The sequence below is a fragment of the Lampris incognitus genome, chromosome 14, assembly GCF_029633865.1.
Source record: "Lampris incognitus isolate fLamInc1 chromosome 14, fLamInc1.hap2, whole genome shotgun sequence".
Taxonomy (NCBI): domain Eukaryota; kingdom Metazoa; phylum Chordata; class Actinopteri; order Lampriformes; family Lampridae; genus Lampris; species Lampris incognitus.
The window spans coordinates 50,671,007-50,683,946 of record NC_079224.1 but is presented as its reverse complement, the minus strand read 5'-3'; the positions used below and the strand labels follow the sequence as shown (position 1 = coordinate 50,683,946).

The following is a 12,940-nucleotide window of genomic DNA, read 5'->3' as shown; positions in this document are numbered from 1 at the left end:
TCACCAAGCGCGTCTCTGCCCGGACGATCTACACATTTGGCCCAGCAGACATCGGTGAAATGATGCACCGGGGCCTGGAACAGCGCTTTCTGCTGCTCAATGGCAATCATGCGCTAAAGTTCAGAAGCCTCCTCCTTCTCCGACGGATTCAGCTCAAAGCCGTCCCTGGCTGACATTTGTCCAACTGTAATTCCAGGACACAACGACGTTCAGAGGACGGCGTACATTACCTGTGCTACCCGCGCAAACGACCAAAAGCTGCCTGTACAACAAAACGCAGAAGAAGACCCAGCAGACGAAGCATAAAAAGAAGAAGAAGACGACGACGACGAAGAAGCAACAGAAGAAGAAGACGACGACGAAGAAGACGACGAAGCAGAAGAAGAAGAATACGACGACGACGACGACGAAGCAGAAGAAGAAGAATACGACGAAGAAGAAGAAGACGACGACGAAGACGCAGCAGCAGGAGCAGCGGCAGCGGCAGCGGCAGGAGCAGCATGGCGTCCTCCGCTCGCAGTCAGGCTATTGCTTTGTACAGAATGCTCGTCAAGGAAAGCAAGAAATTTCCGTCGTATAATTACAGGTACGTTTCCATTATATAGATACTGCTGAATATGTCTTGATGCATGCTCAAGAATCCAGGTAAGAAAATCACCGGAAGTTGAATCAGTTCATGTGGACACAACGTTAATCCTGATGACGTTTATTCAGAGAAACGTTTCATTACATCATCTGGATTAACGTTGTGTCCAGATGAACTGATTCAACGTTCTGTGGCTACTGAACGTGTCCTGAATGTGTTCTGGATGTGTCCTGAGTATGTTCTGGATGTGTCCTGGATGTATTCTGGATGGGTTCTGGATGTGCCCTGAATGTATTCTGGATGTGTTTTGAATATGTTCTGAATGTGTACTGCATGTGTTCTGAATATGTTCTCGATGTGTCCTGCATGTGTTCTGGATGTGTCCTGAATGTGTTCTGGATGGGTTCTGGATGTGCCCTGAATGTATTCTGGATGTGTTTTGAATCTGTTCTGAATGTGTACTGCATGTGTTCTGAATATGTTCTCGATATGTCCTGCATGTGTTCTGGATGTGTCCTGAATGTGTCCTGGATGTGTCCTGAATGTATTCTGGATGTGTTTTGAATATGTTCTGGATGTGTCCTGAATGTGTTCTAGATGGGTTCTGGATGTGTCCTGAATGTATTCTGGATGTGTTTTGAATATGTTCTGAATGTGTACTGCATGTGTTCTGAATGAGCGGCGGGGAGCTGTCGGTTGGTGTATCTCCAGATGTGGGGAAAGCAAGACACATTCTGGACCATAAATCATTGTACACTCTGTATTGTTCTGTTGTTTTACCATATCTGATCTACTGTGTGGGGGTGTGGGATAACATCTACTACACCAACCCACAACCATTATGTACACTACAAAAAAGAGCCACAAGGACAGGTAATAATGTAGGATATGGTGAACACACCAACAAGCTGCTTTTAAAGTCAAGCACCTTGAAGTTCAGGGATTTAGTAGAATTTAACACAGCACACATAATGTTCACAGCAAGAAACACTGTACTACCCAGTACTACACAAGAAATACTCTACTACCCAGTAATATACAAGAAACACTCCACTACCCAGTAATATACAAGAAACACTCTACTACCCAGTTATATACAAGAAACACTCTACTACCCAGTAATATACAAGAAACACTCTCCTACCCAGTAATATACAAGAAACACTCTACTACCCAGTAATATACAAGAAACTTTATACTACCCAGTAATATACAAGAAACACTCTACTACCCAGTAATATACAAGAAACATTATACTACCCAGTTATATACAAGAAACACTCCACTACCCAGTACTATACAAGAAACACTCCACTACCCAGTACTATACAACAGTATTCTCACATAGAGAAGGGAACATAATCTGAGAGGGAAATTAAACTTCAAGAAATGACGTGTTGGTACAACTGTGGAGAGCAGGGGCATTTCACTCAGTGGGGTAAAACTGTGGAACAGTGTGAGCATGGAACTCAAACACAGTACAAACATTACACAGGTCAAGAAGACGCACAAAGTGTGATTATCAAGAGATATAGTCACGATGAAGAGTTGTGTTACCTGTCTTAAGTTTTATTTATCTCCAAACATTTCTTATTACATTTATTCATTTTTCTTTCTATGACAGTGAGTGGATATGTGGGTTGTACGTAGCATTGAGATGTGATATTCTTGCTACATGACATTAGCATGTGTTATTTTTGCTACATGACATTAGCATTTGTTATTATTGCTTCATGACATTAGCATGTGTTTATTTTTTATACATGACATTAGCATGTTATTCTTGCTGCATGACATTAGCATGTGTTATTCTTGCTACATGACATTAGCATGTGTTAATTCTTGCTACATGACATTAGCATGTGTTATTCTTGCTACATGACATTAGCATGTGTTATTCTTGCTACATGACATTAGCATGTGTTTATCCTTGCTACATGACATTAGCACGTGTTTATTCTTGCTACATGACATTAGCATGTGTTATTCTTGCTACATGACATTAGCATGTGTTATTCTTGCTACATGACATTAGTATTTGTTATACTTGCTTCATGACATTAGCATGTGTTTATTCTTGCTACATGACATTAGCATGTGTTATTCTTGCTACATGACATTAGCATGTGTTTATTCTTGCTACATGACATTAGCATGTAGCAGAGAGCATGAGGAGCTTGCTGTCACTTCCCATCAAAGATTTAGAGGAAATAATGGGCATCTGGGTAGCGTGGCGGTCTATTCCATTGCCTACCAATACGGGATTGCCGGTTCGAATCCCCGTGTTACTTCCAGCTTGGTCGGGCATCCCTACAGACACAATTGGCCATGTGTAAGGATGGGGAGCTGGATGTGGGTATGTGTCCTGGTCGCTGCACTAGTGCCTCCTGTGGTCAGTTGGGATGCCTGTTCGGGGGGGGGGGTCGGGAACGTTTATTTGTCATTTCATTCCATGCACCTGTCCACATGAAATGAAATATCGTTTCCCCCAGCCCACAGCAGTGCAACACAAAGACAAAAACACATCAAAACTACAAGAACACATCCAGGCTACAAGAACACATATATCCAAGCTACAAGAACACATATATCCAAACTACAAGAACACATATATCCAAACGACAAGAACACATCCAAACTACAAGAACAGATATATCCGAACTACAAAAACACATCCGAACTACAAGAACAGATATATCCGAACTACAAAAACACATCCAAACTACAAGAACACAAATATCCAAACTACAAGAACACATATATCCAAACTACAAGAACACATGTATCCAAACTACAAGAACACATCCAAACTAAAAGAACACATACGTATCCAAACTACAAGAACACGTATAGCCAAACTACAAGAACACATATATCCAAACTACAAGAACACATATATCCAAACTACAAGAACACGTATATCCAAACTACAAGAACACGTATAGCCAAACTACAAGAACACATATATCCAAACTACAAGAACACGTATAGCCAAACTACAAGAACACATATATCCAAACTACAAGAACACATCCAAACTACAAGAACAGATATATCCGAACTACAAAAACACATCCGAACTACAAGAACACGTATAGCCAAACTACAAGAACACATATATCCAAACTACAAGAACACATATATCCAAACTACAAGAACACATCCGAACTACAAGAACAGATATAGCCAAACTACAAGAACACTTATAGCCAAACTACAAGAACACTTATATCCGAACTACAAGAACAGATATATCCAAACTACAAGAACACATTCAAACTACAAGAACACATATAGCCAAACTACAAGAACACTTATATCCGAACTACAAGAACAGATATATCCAAACTACAAGAACACATTCAAACTACAAGAACACTTATAGCCAAACTACAAGAACACTTATATCCGAACTACAAGAACAGATATATCCGAACTACAAAAACACATCCGAACTACAAGAACACATATAGCCAAACTACAAGAACACAAATATCCAAACTACAAGAACACATATATCCAAACTACAAGAACACATGTATCCAAACTACAAGAACACATCCAAACTAAAAGAACACATACGTATCCAAACTACAAGAACACGTATAGCCAAACTACAAGAACACATATATCCAAACTACAAGAACACATATATCCAAACTACAAGAACACGTATATCCAAACTACAAGAACACGTATAGCCAAACTACAAGAACACATATATCCAAACTACAAGAACACGTATAGCCAAACTACAAGAACACATATATCCAAACTACAAGAACACATCCAAACTACAAGAACAGATATATCCGAACTACAAAAACACATCCGAACTACAAGAACACGTATAGCCAAACTACAAGAACACATATATCCAAACTACAAGAACACATATATCCAAACTACAAGAACACATCCGAACTACAAGAACAGATATAGCCAAACTACAAGAACACATATATCCAAACTACAAGAACACGTATAGCCAAACTACAAGAACACATATATCCAAACTACAAGAACACATATATCCAAACTACAAGAACACTTATATCCAAACTACAAGAACACATATATCCAAACTACAAGAACACATCCAAACTACAAGAACAGATATATCCGAACTACAAAAACACATCCGAACTACAAGAACACGTATAGCCAAACTACAAGAACACATATATCCAAACTACAAGAACACATATATCCAAACTACAAGAACACATCCGAACTACAAGAACAGATATAGCCAAACTACAAGAACACTTATAGCCAAACTACAAGAACACTTATATCCGAACTACAAGAACAGATATATCCAAACTACAAGAACACATTCAAACTACAAGAACACATATATCCAAACTACAAGAACACACATATCCAAACTACAAGAACACATCCAAACTACAAGAACACATATATCCAAACTACAAGAACACATCCGAACTACAAGAACACATATATCCAAACTACAAGAACACACATATCCAAACTACAAGAACACATATATCCAAACTACAAGAACACATATATCCAAACTACAAGAACACATATATCCAAACTACAAGAACACATCCGAACTACAAGAACAGATATAGCCAAACTACAAGAACACATATATCCAAACTACAAGAACACATCCAAACTACAAGAACACATATATCCAAACTACAAGAACACACATATCCAAACTACAAGAACACATATATCCAAACTACAAGAACACATCCAAACTACAAGAACACATATATCCAAACTACAAGAACACATCCGAACTACAAGAACACATATATCCAAACTACAAGAACACACATATCCAAACTACAAGAACACATATATCCAAACTACAAGAACACATATATCCAAACTACAAGAACACATATATCCAAACTACAAGAACACTTATATCCAAACTACAAGAACACATATATCCAAACTGCAAGAACACATATATCCAAACTACAAGAACACATATATCCAAACTACAAGAACACATATATCCAAACTACAAAAACACATATATCCAACATGTCAAAAAAATAATAATTCACTGGCCAAGACAGCGAACACCAGGATGACTGTCAGACTGCTGGTCAGCGTGGGTGAGCAGTTAGCTTAGCCTGCCCTGCTTCTGTGTCCTGTATGACCACCCTTGGTGTTTCCTGCTCGGGCGCAGCTCCAGACAGAGCCGTAGTCCCTATAGTGTGATCCTCCCACGTGCTACGTCCCCCTGGTGAAACTCCTCACTGTCAGGTGAAAAGAAGCGGCTGGTGACTCCACATGTATCGGAGGAGGAGACATGGTAGTCTGCAGCCCTCCCCAGATTGGCAGAGGGGGTGGAGCAGAGACTGGGACAGCTCGGAAAAGTGGGGTAATTGGCCAAGTACAATTGGGGAGAAAAATTGAAGGAAAAAAAAAGATTTAGAAGACATAAAACCTCAGTGTTTTAAAACAAACTCACTTTCTTATCTGAATGCATTGCAGAACTTACGCCCTGCGCCGAATTCAGGATGGTTTTCGGGAGAACATGAATGAGGAGAACCCGAAGAACCTGGACCGGCTGTTGAACCAGGCCAGAGAGAGCCTGGCCCTCGTCAAGAGACAGGTCCCACATGGCCTCTGTTTATTTAGCTGCTATGAGAATTGATGGGGGGAAATCTGACTTATGATCCACATATTTATATCCGCATATTATCCACAAGCTGGGAAGGATGTGCAGCAAGTTAGGGCGATAAGGGATAGAGGTGGAAATGTGCTGACAAGCGAGGAGTGTGCTGAGAAGGTGGAAGGAGTACTTTGAGGGGCTGATGAATGAAGAAAATGAGGGAGAGAAGGTTGGATGATGTAGGGATAGTGAATCAGGAAGTTCAGTGGCTTAGCAAGGAGGAAGTGAGGGCAGCTATGAAGAGGATGAAGAGTGGAAAGGCAGTTGGTCCTGATGACATACCTGTGGAGGCATGGAGGTGTTTAGGAGAGATGGCAGTGGAGTTTTTAACTAGATTGTTTAACACAATCTTGGAAAGTGAGAGGATGCCTGAGGAGTGGAGAAGAAGCATACTGGTACCGATTTTCAAGAACAAGGGTGATGTGCAGAACTGTAGCAACTACAGAGGTATAAAGTTGATCAGCCACAGCATGAAGATATGGGAAAGAGTAATAGAAGCTAGGTTAAGAGGAGGAGAGGTGATCAGCAGCAGCAGCAGTATGGTTTCGTGCCATGAAAGAGCACCACAGATGTGATGTTTGCTTTGAGAATGTTGATGGAGAAGTATAGAGAAGGCCAGAAGGAGTTACATTGTGTCTTTGTGGATTTAGAGAAAGCTTATGACAGGGTGCCGAGAGAGGAGGTGTGGTATTGTATGAGGAAGTCGGGAGTGGCAGAGAAGTATGTAAGAGTGGTGCAGGATATATATGAGGGAAGTGTGACGGTGGTGAGGTGTGTGGTTGGAATGACAGATGGGTTCAAGGTGGAGGTGGGATTACATCAAGGATCGGCTCTGAGCCCTTTCTTGTCTGCAATGGTGATGGACAGGTTGATGGACGAGATCAGGCAGGAGTCTCCATGGATGATGATGTTTGCGGGTGACATTGTGATCTGCAGTGAGAGTAGGGTGCAGGTGGAGGAGAGCCTGGAGAGGTGGAGGTATGCACTGGAGAGAAGAGGAATGAAAGTTAGTAGAAGCAAGACAGAATACCTATGCATGAATGAGAGGGAGGAGAGTGGAATGGTGAGGATGCAAGGAGTGGAGGTGACGGAGGTGTATGAGTTCAAAGTAACGGGGAGTGCAGAAGAGAGGCGAAGAAGAGAGTGCAGGCAGGGTGGAGTGGGTGGAGAAGAGTGTCAGGAGTGATGTGTGACAGAAGGGTACCAGCAAGAGTTAAAGGGAAGGTTTACAAGATGGTTGTGAGACCTGCTATGTTATATGGTTTGGAGACAGTGGCACTGATGAAGAGACAGGAGGTGGAGCTGGAGGTGGCAGAGATGAAGATGATAAAATTTTCACTGGGAGTGATGAAGAAGGACAGGATTAGGAAGGAGTATATTAGAGGGACCGCTCAGGTTGGACGGTTTGGAGACAAAGCAAGAGAGACAAGATGGAGATGGTTTGGACATGTGTGGAGGAGAGATGCTGGGTATACTGGGAGAAGGATGCTGAATATGGAGCTGCCAGGGAAGAGGAGAAGAGGAAGGCCAAAGAGGAGGTTTATGGAGGTGGCTGGTGTGACAGAGGAAGATGCAGAAGACAGGAAGACATGGAAACAGATGATCTGCTGTGGCGCCCCCTAACGGGAGCAGCCAAAAGTAGTAGTAGTAGTAGTAGTAGTAGTAGTAGTAGTAGTAGTAGTAGTAGTAGTAGTAGGGAAGTGGTTGTGGGGGACTGAGTTATTTAGTCTTTTTCAGTCACCACTCAGCAAATTCTGTCATTATGTAGTTCAGGAATATATATATATATATATATATATATATATATATATATATATATATATATATATATATATATATATATATATACACTACCGTTCAAAAGTTTGGGATCACATTGAAATGTCCATATTTTTGAAGGAAAAGCACTGTACTTTTCAATGAAGATAACTTTAAACTAGTCTTAACTTTAAAGAAATACACTCTATACATTGCTAATGTGGTAAATGACTATTCTAGCTGCAAATGTCTGGTTTTTGGTGCAATATCTACATAGGTGTATAGAGGCCCATTTCAAGCAACTATCACTCCAGTGTTCTAATGGTACAATGTGTTTGCTCATTGGCTCAGAAGGCTAATTGATGATTAGAAAACCCTTGTGCAATCATGTTCACACATCTGAAAACAGTTTAGCTCGTTACAGAAGCTACAAAACTGACCTTCCTTTGAGCAGATTGAGTTTCTGGAGCATCACATTTGTGGGGTCAATTAAACGCTCAAAATGGCCAGAAAAAGAGAACTTTCATCTGAAACTCGACAGTCTATTCTTGTTCTTAGAAATGAAGGCTATTCCATGCGAGAAATTGCTAAGAAATTGAAGATTTCCTAAACCGGTGTGTACTACTCCCTTCAGAGGACAGCACAAACAGGCTCTAACCAGAGTAGAAAAAGAAGTGGGAGGCCGCGTTGCACAACTGAGCAAGAAGATAAGTACATTAGAGTCTCTAGTTTGAGAAACAGACGCCTCACAGGTCCCCAACTGGCATCTTCATTAAATAGTACCCGCAAAACACCAGTGTCAACATCTACAGTGAAGAGGCGGCTGCGGGATTCTGGGCTTCAGGGCAGAGTGGCAAAGAAAAAGCCATATCTGAGACTGACCAATAAAAGAAAAAGATTAAGATGGGCAAAAGAACACAGACATTGGACAGAGGAAGACTGGAAAAAAGTGTTGTGGACGGATGAATCCAAGTTTGAGGTGTTTGGATCACAAAGAAGAACGTTTGTGAGACGCAGAACAAATGAAAAGATGCTGGAAGAATGCCTGACGCCATCTGTTAAGCATGGTGGAGGTAATGTGATGGTCTGGGGTTGCTTTGGTGCTGGTAAGGTGGGAGATTTGTACAGGGTAAAAGGGATTCTGAATAAGGAAGGCTATCACTCCATTTTGCAACGCCATGCCATACCCAGTGGACAGCGCTTGATTGGAGCCAATTTCATCCTACAACAGGACAATGACCCTAAACACACCTCCAAATTGTGCAAGAACTATTTAGAGCAGAAGCAGGCAGCTGGTATTCTATCGGTAATGGAGTGGCCAGCGCAGTCACCAGATCTGAACCCCATTGAGCTGTTGTGGGAGCAGCTTGACCGTATGGTACGCAAGAAGTGCCCATCCAACCAATCCAACTTGTGGGAGCTGCTTCTGGAAGCGTGGGGTGCAATTTCTCCAGATTACCTCAACAAATTAACAGCTAGAATGCCAAAGGTCTGCAATGCTGTAATTGCTGCAAATGGAGGATTCTTTGACGAAAGCAAAGTTTGATGTAAAAAAAATCTTATTTCAAATACAAATCATTATTTCTAACCTTGTCAATGTCTTGACTCTATTTTCTATTCATTTCACAACATATGGTGGTGAATAAGTGTGACTTTTCATGGAAAACACAAAATTGTTTGGGTGATCCCAAACTTTTGAACGGTAGTGTATATATACACTCACCGGCCACTTTATTAGGCATACCTGTCCAACTGCTCGTTAACGCAAATTTCTAATCAGCCAATCACATGGCAGCAACTCAATGCATTTAGGCATGTAGACATGGTCAAGACGATCTGCTGCAGTTCAAACCGAGCATCAGAATGGGGAAGAAAGGTGATTTAAGTGACTTTGAACGTGGCATGGTTGTTGGTGCCAGACGGGCTGGTCTGAGTATTTCAGAAACTGCTGATCTACTGGGATTTTCACGCACAACCATCTCTAGGGTTTACAGAGAATGGTCCAAAAAAGAGAAAATATCCAGTGAGCAGCAGTTCTGTGGGCGAAAATGCCTTGTTGATGCCAGAGGTCAGAGGAGAATGGCCAGACTGGTTCGAGCTGATAGAAAGGCAACAGTAGCTCAAATAACCACTCATTACAACCGAGGTATGCAGAAGAGCATCTCTGAACGCACAACACGTCGAACCTTGAGGCAGATGGGCTACAGCAGCAGAAGACCACACCGGGTGCTACTCCTGTCAGCTAAGAACAGGAAACGGAGGCTACAATTCGCACAGGCTCACCAAAATTGGACAATAGAAGATTGGAAAAACGTTGCCTGGTCTGATGAGTCTCAATTTCTGCTGCGATATTCGGATGGTAGGGTCAGAATTTGGCGTCAACAACATGAAAGCATGGATCCATCCTGCCTTGTATCAACGGTTCAGGCTGGTGGTGGTGGTGTAATGGTGTGGGGGATATTTTCTTTGCACACTTTGGGCCCCTTAGTACCAACGGAGCATCGTGTCAACGCCACAGCCTACCTGAGTATTGTTGCTGACCATGTCCATCCCTTTATGACCACAGTGTTCCCATCTTCTGATGGCTACTTCCAGCAGGATAACGCGCCATGTCATAAAGCTCGAATCATCTCAGACTGGTTTCTTGAACATGACAATTAGTTCACTGTACTCAAATGGCCTCCACAGTCACCAGATCTCAATCCAATAGAGCACCTTTGGGATGTGGTGGACCGGGAGATTCGCATCATGGATGTGCAGCCGACAAATCTGCAGCAACTGGGTGATGCCATCATGTCAATATGGACCAAACTCTCTGAGGAATGTTTCCAGTACCTTGTTGAATCTATGCCACGAAGGATTAAGGCAGTTCTGAAGGCAAAAGGGGGTCCAACCCGGTACTAGCAAGGTGTACCTAATAAAGTGGCCAGTGAGTGTATATATATATATATGTGTGTGTGTGTGTATATATATTTGTATATATGTATATGTATGTATATATATATATATTCTTTGTTTGACCACATTGGCCGCTGACGGGTGCACGACGCATGAACGAGACCTGCGCTGCCATGCATTAAAACCTTGTGTCCGGTGTCTGTGTTGATATTCTGCTCCTCGTTAGTTGAGCACTTACACCACCGTTGACGGTTTCAGAAAAGAAAAAATAAATAAATGTATACATATACATATATATATATATATATATATATATATATATATATATATATTAGTGGACAAACAGCATCCTCAGCAACCATGTGAGCATTGAGTATTGGTTGTGGTATCGTGGACTGTTGTCTTGTCTCTGTGTTGGCAGGTGTCCGTCGGTCAGCTGTACAAGAGCCAGAGGACCATTGTGGAGGACCGAGGTGTGTGAAGCCGGCTGGAGACGCCGCCGCCGGTGTGTGGAGCTGGCCGGACACGCCGCCGCCGGTGTGTGGAGCTGGCTGGACACGCCGCCGCCGGTGTGTGGAGCTGGCCGGACACGCCGCCGCCGGTGTGTGGAGCTGGCTGGACACGCCGCCGCCGGTGTGTGGAGCTGGCCGGACACGCCGCCGCCGGTGTGTGGAGCTGGCCGGACACGCCGCCGCCGGTGTGTGAAGCTGGCTGGACACGCCGCCGCCGGTGTGTGGAGCTGGCTGGACACGCCGCCGCCGGTGTGTGAAGCTGGCTGGACACGCCGCCGCCGGTGTGTGGAGCTGGCTGGACACGCCGCCGCCATCCTTCCATGTCGTCTTGGTACTTCAGCTCCTTCCATGTTCTAGTCCTGTGTGCTGTGGTTGCAGTATATTTCTAATAAAAGCCAGATGGCCCCCCAGGTTGTTGAGAGGTGTTTGTGTGAAGGGCTTGTGTGGATTATTTGGAAGAAAGGCGTGGGTGTAGATTTGAACAAGGCGCCCTGTTGTGATGTGAAATGGCCCGTCAACGGTTACACGTCCCATCACATGGCCACACAGGATTTCAACCAGCAGCCTAAGAGTAAATACATGCAAAGGTAACTAATGGATTTAAAAAGGCCCCTTACGGGTGAGTGGGGAGCACTACAGCAGTGAGCCGAGCAGCAGGCGTGGTGCTGCTGCTGCTGGTGGTGGTGGTGGTGGTGTTGGTGGTGCAAGCCAGCAGTACGTACTGCCCACCTCCCTCCCTCCCTACACGTTACGCCGCCTGTAGCAGCATGGGGGGGGGGGGCGTTTCACTTACCCACCAGGGCCGGGCTCGCCCCAGCTATAGGGTAAATAGTGCCACCTAGCGGACACCTCGGGAGAGGAACAGGCTACGGGAGTAAACCCCTACACAACATCAACGTCCACATTGCTGTTGTGTAGTGTTTTTCTTGCCCTCTTGTGTGTTTAGGTGGGGGAGTCCTGCTGGCGTCGTGCGTGGCTGCCGCTTCTCCCTCTCGTAGCCCCCCTTCCCATCCACCCACCCCTGTATGTCTGCCCCCCTTCCCATCCACCCCTGTATGTCTCCACCCACCCCTGTATGTCTGCCCCCCTTCCCATCCACCCCTGTATGTCTCCACCCACCCCTGTATGTCTGCCCCCCTTCCCATCCACCCCTGTATGTCTGCTCCCTTCCCATCCACCCACCCCTGTATGTCTGCCCCCTTCCCATCCACCCACCCCTGTATGTCTGCCCCCTTCCCATCCACCCACCCCTGTATGTCTGCCCCCTTCCCATCCACCCACCCCTGTATGTCTGCCCCCTTCCCATCCACCCACCCCTGTATGTCTGCCCCCTTCCCATCCACCCACCCCTGTATGTCTGCCCCCTTCCCATCCACCCACCCCTGTATGTCTGCCCCCCTTCCCATCCACCCACCCCTGTATGTCTGCCCCCCTTCCCACCCACCCCTGTATGTCTGCCCCCCTTCCCATCCACCCACCCCTGTATGTCTGCCCCCTTCCCATCCTTCCCATCCA

General features: G+C 44.2%; 1 protein-coding gene across 1 annotated transcript; it reads left to right on the top strand.

Moving 5' to 3' along the window:
* The first annotated feature begins 403 nt into the window (after positions 1-403).
* lyrm4 (LYR motif containing 4) lies at positions 404-11,835 on the top strand. Its single transcript, XM_056293386.1, has 3 exons — positions 404-586; positions 6,077-6,197; positions 11,335-11,835. Exons 1-3 carry the CDS (start codon positions 501-503, stop codon positions 11,392-11,394), a joined length of 267 nt encoding a protein of 88 aa, XP_056149361.1. The 5' UTR covers positions 404-500; the 3' UTR covers positions 11,395-11,835.
* The last annotated feature ends 1,105 nt before the right edge of the window (positions 11,836-12,940 follow it).

What these genes read in the sequence shown, in the direction of transcription:
- lyrm4 (XM_056293386.1), top strand. Translation starts at nt 501, where the DNA reads ATGGCGTCCTCCGCTCGCAGTCAGGCTATTGCTTTGTACAGAATGCTC. An exon ending in TTTCCGTCGTATAATTACAG is followed by an intron (nt 587 to 6,076) that starts GTACGTTTCCAT and finishes AATGCATTGCAG; the next exon opens with AACTTACGCCCTGCGCCGAA. An exon ending in TGGCCCTCGTCAAGAGACAG is followed by an intron (nt 6,198 to 11,334) that starts GTCCCACATGGC and finishes CTGTGTTGGCAG; the next exon opens with GTGTCCGTCGGTCAGCTGTA.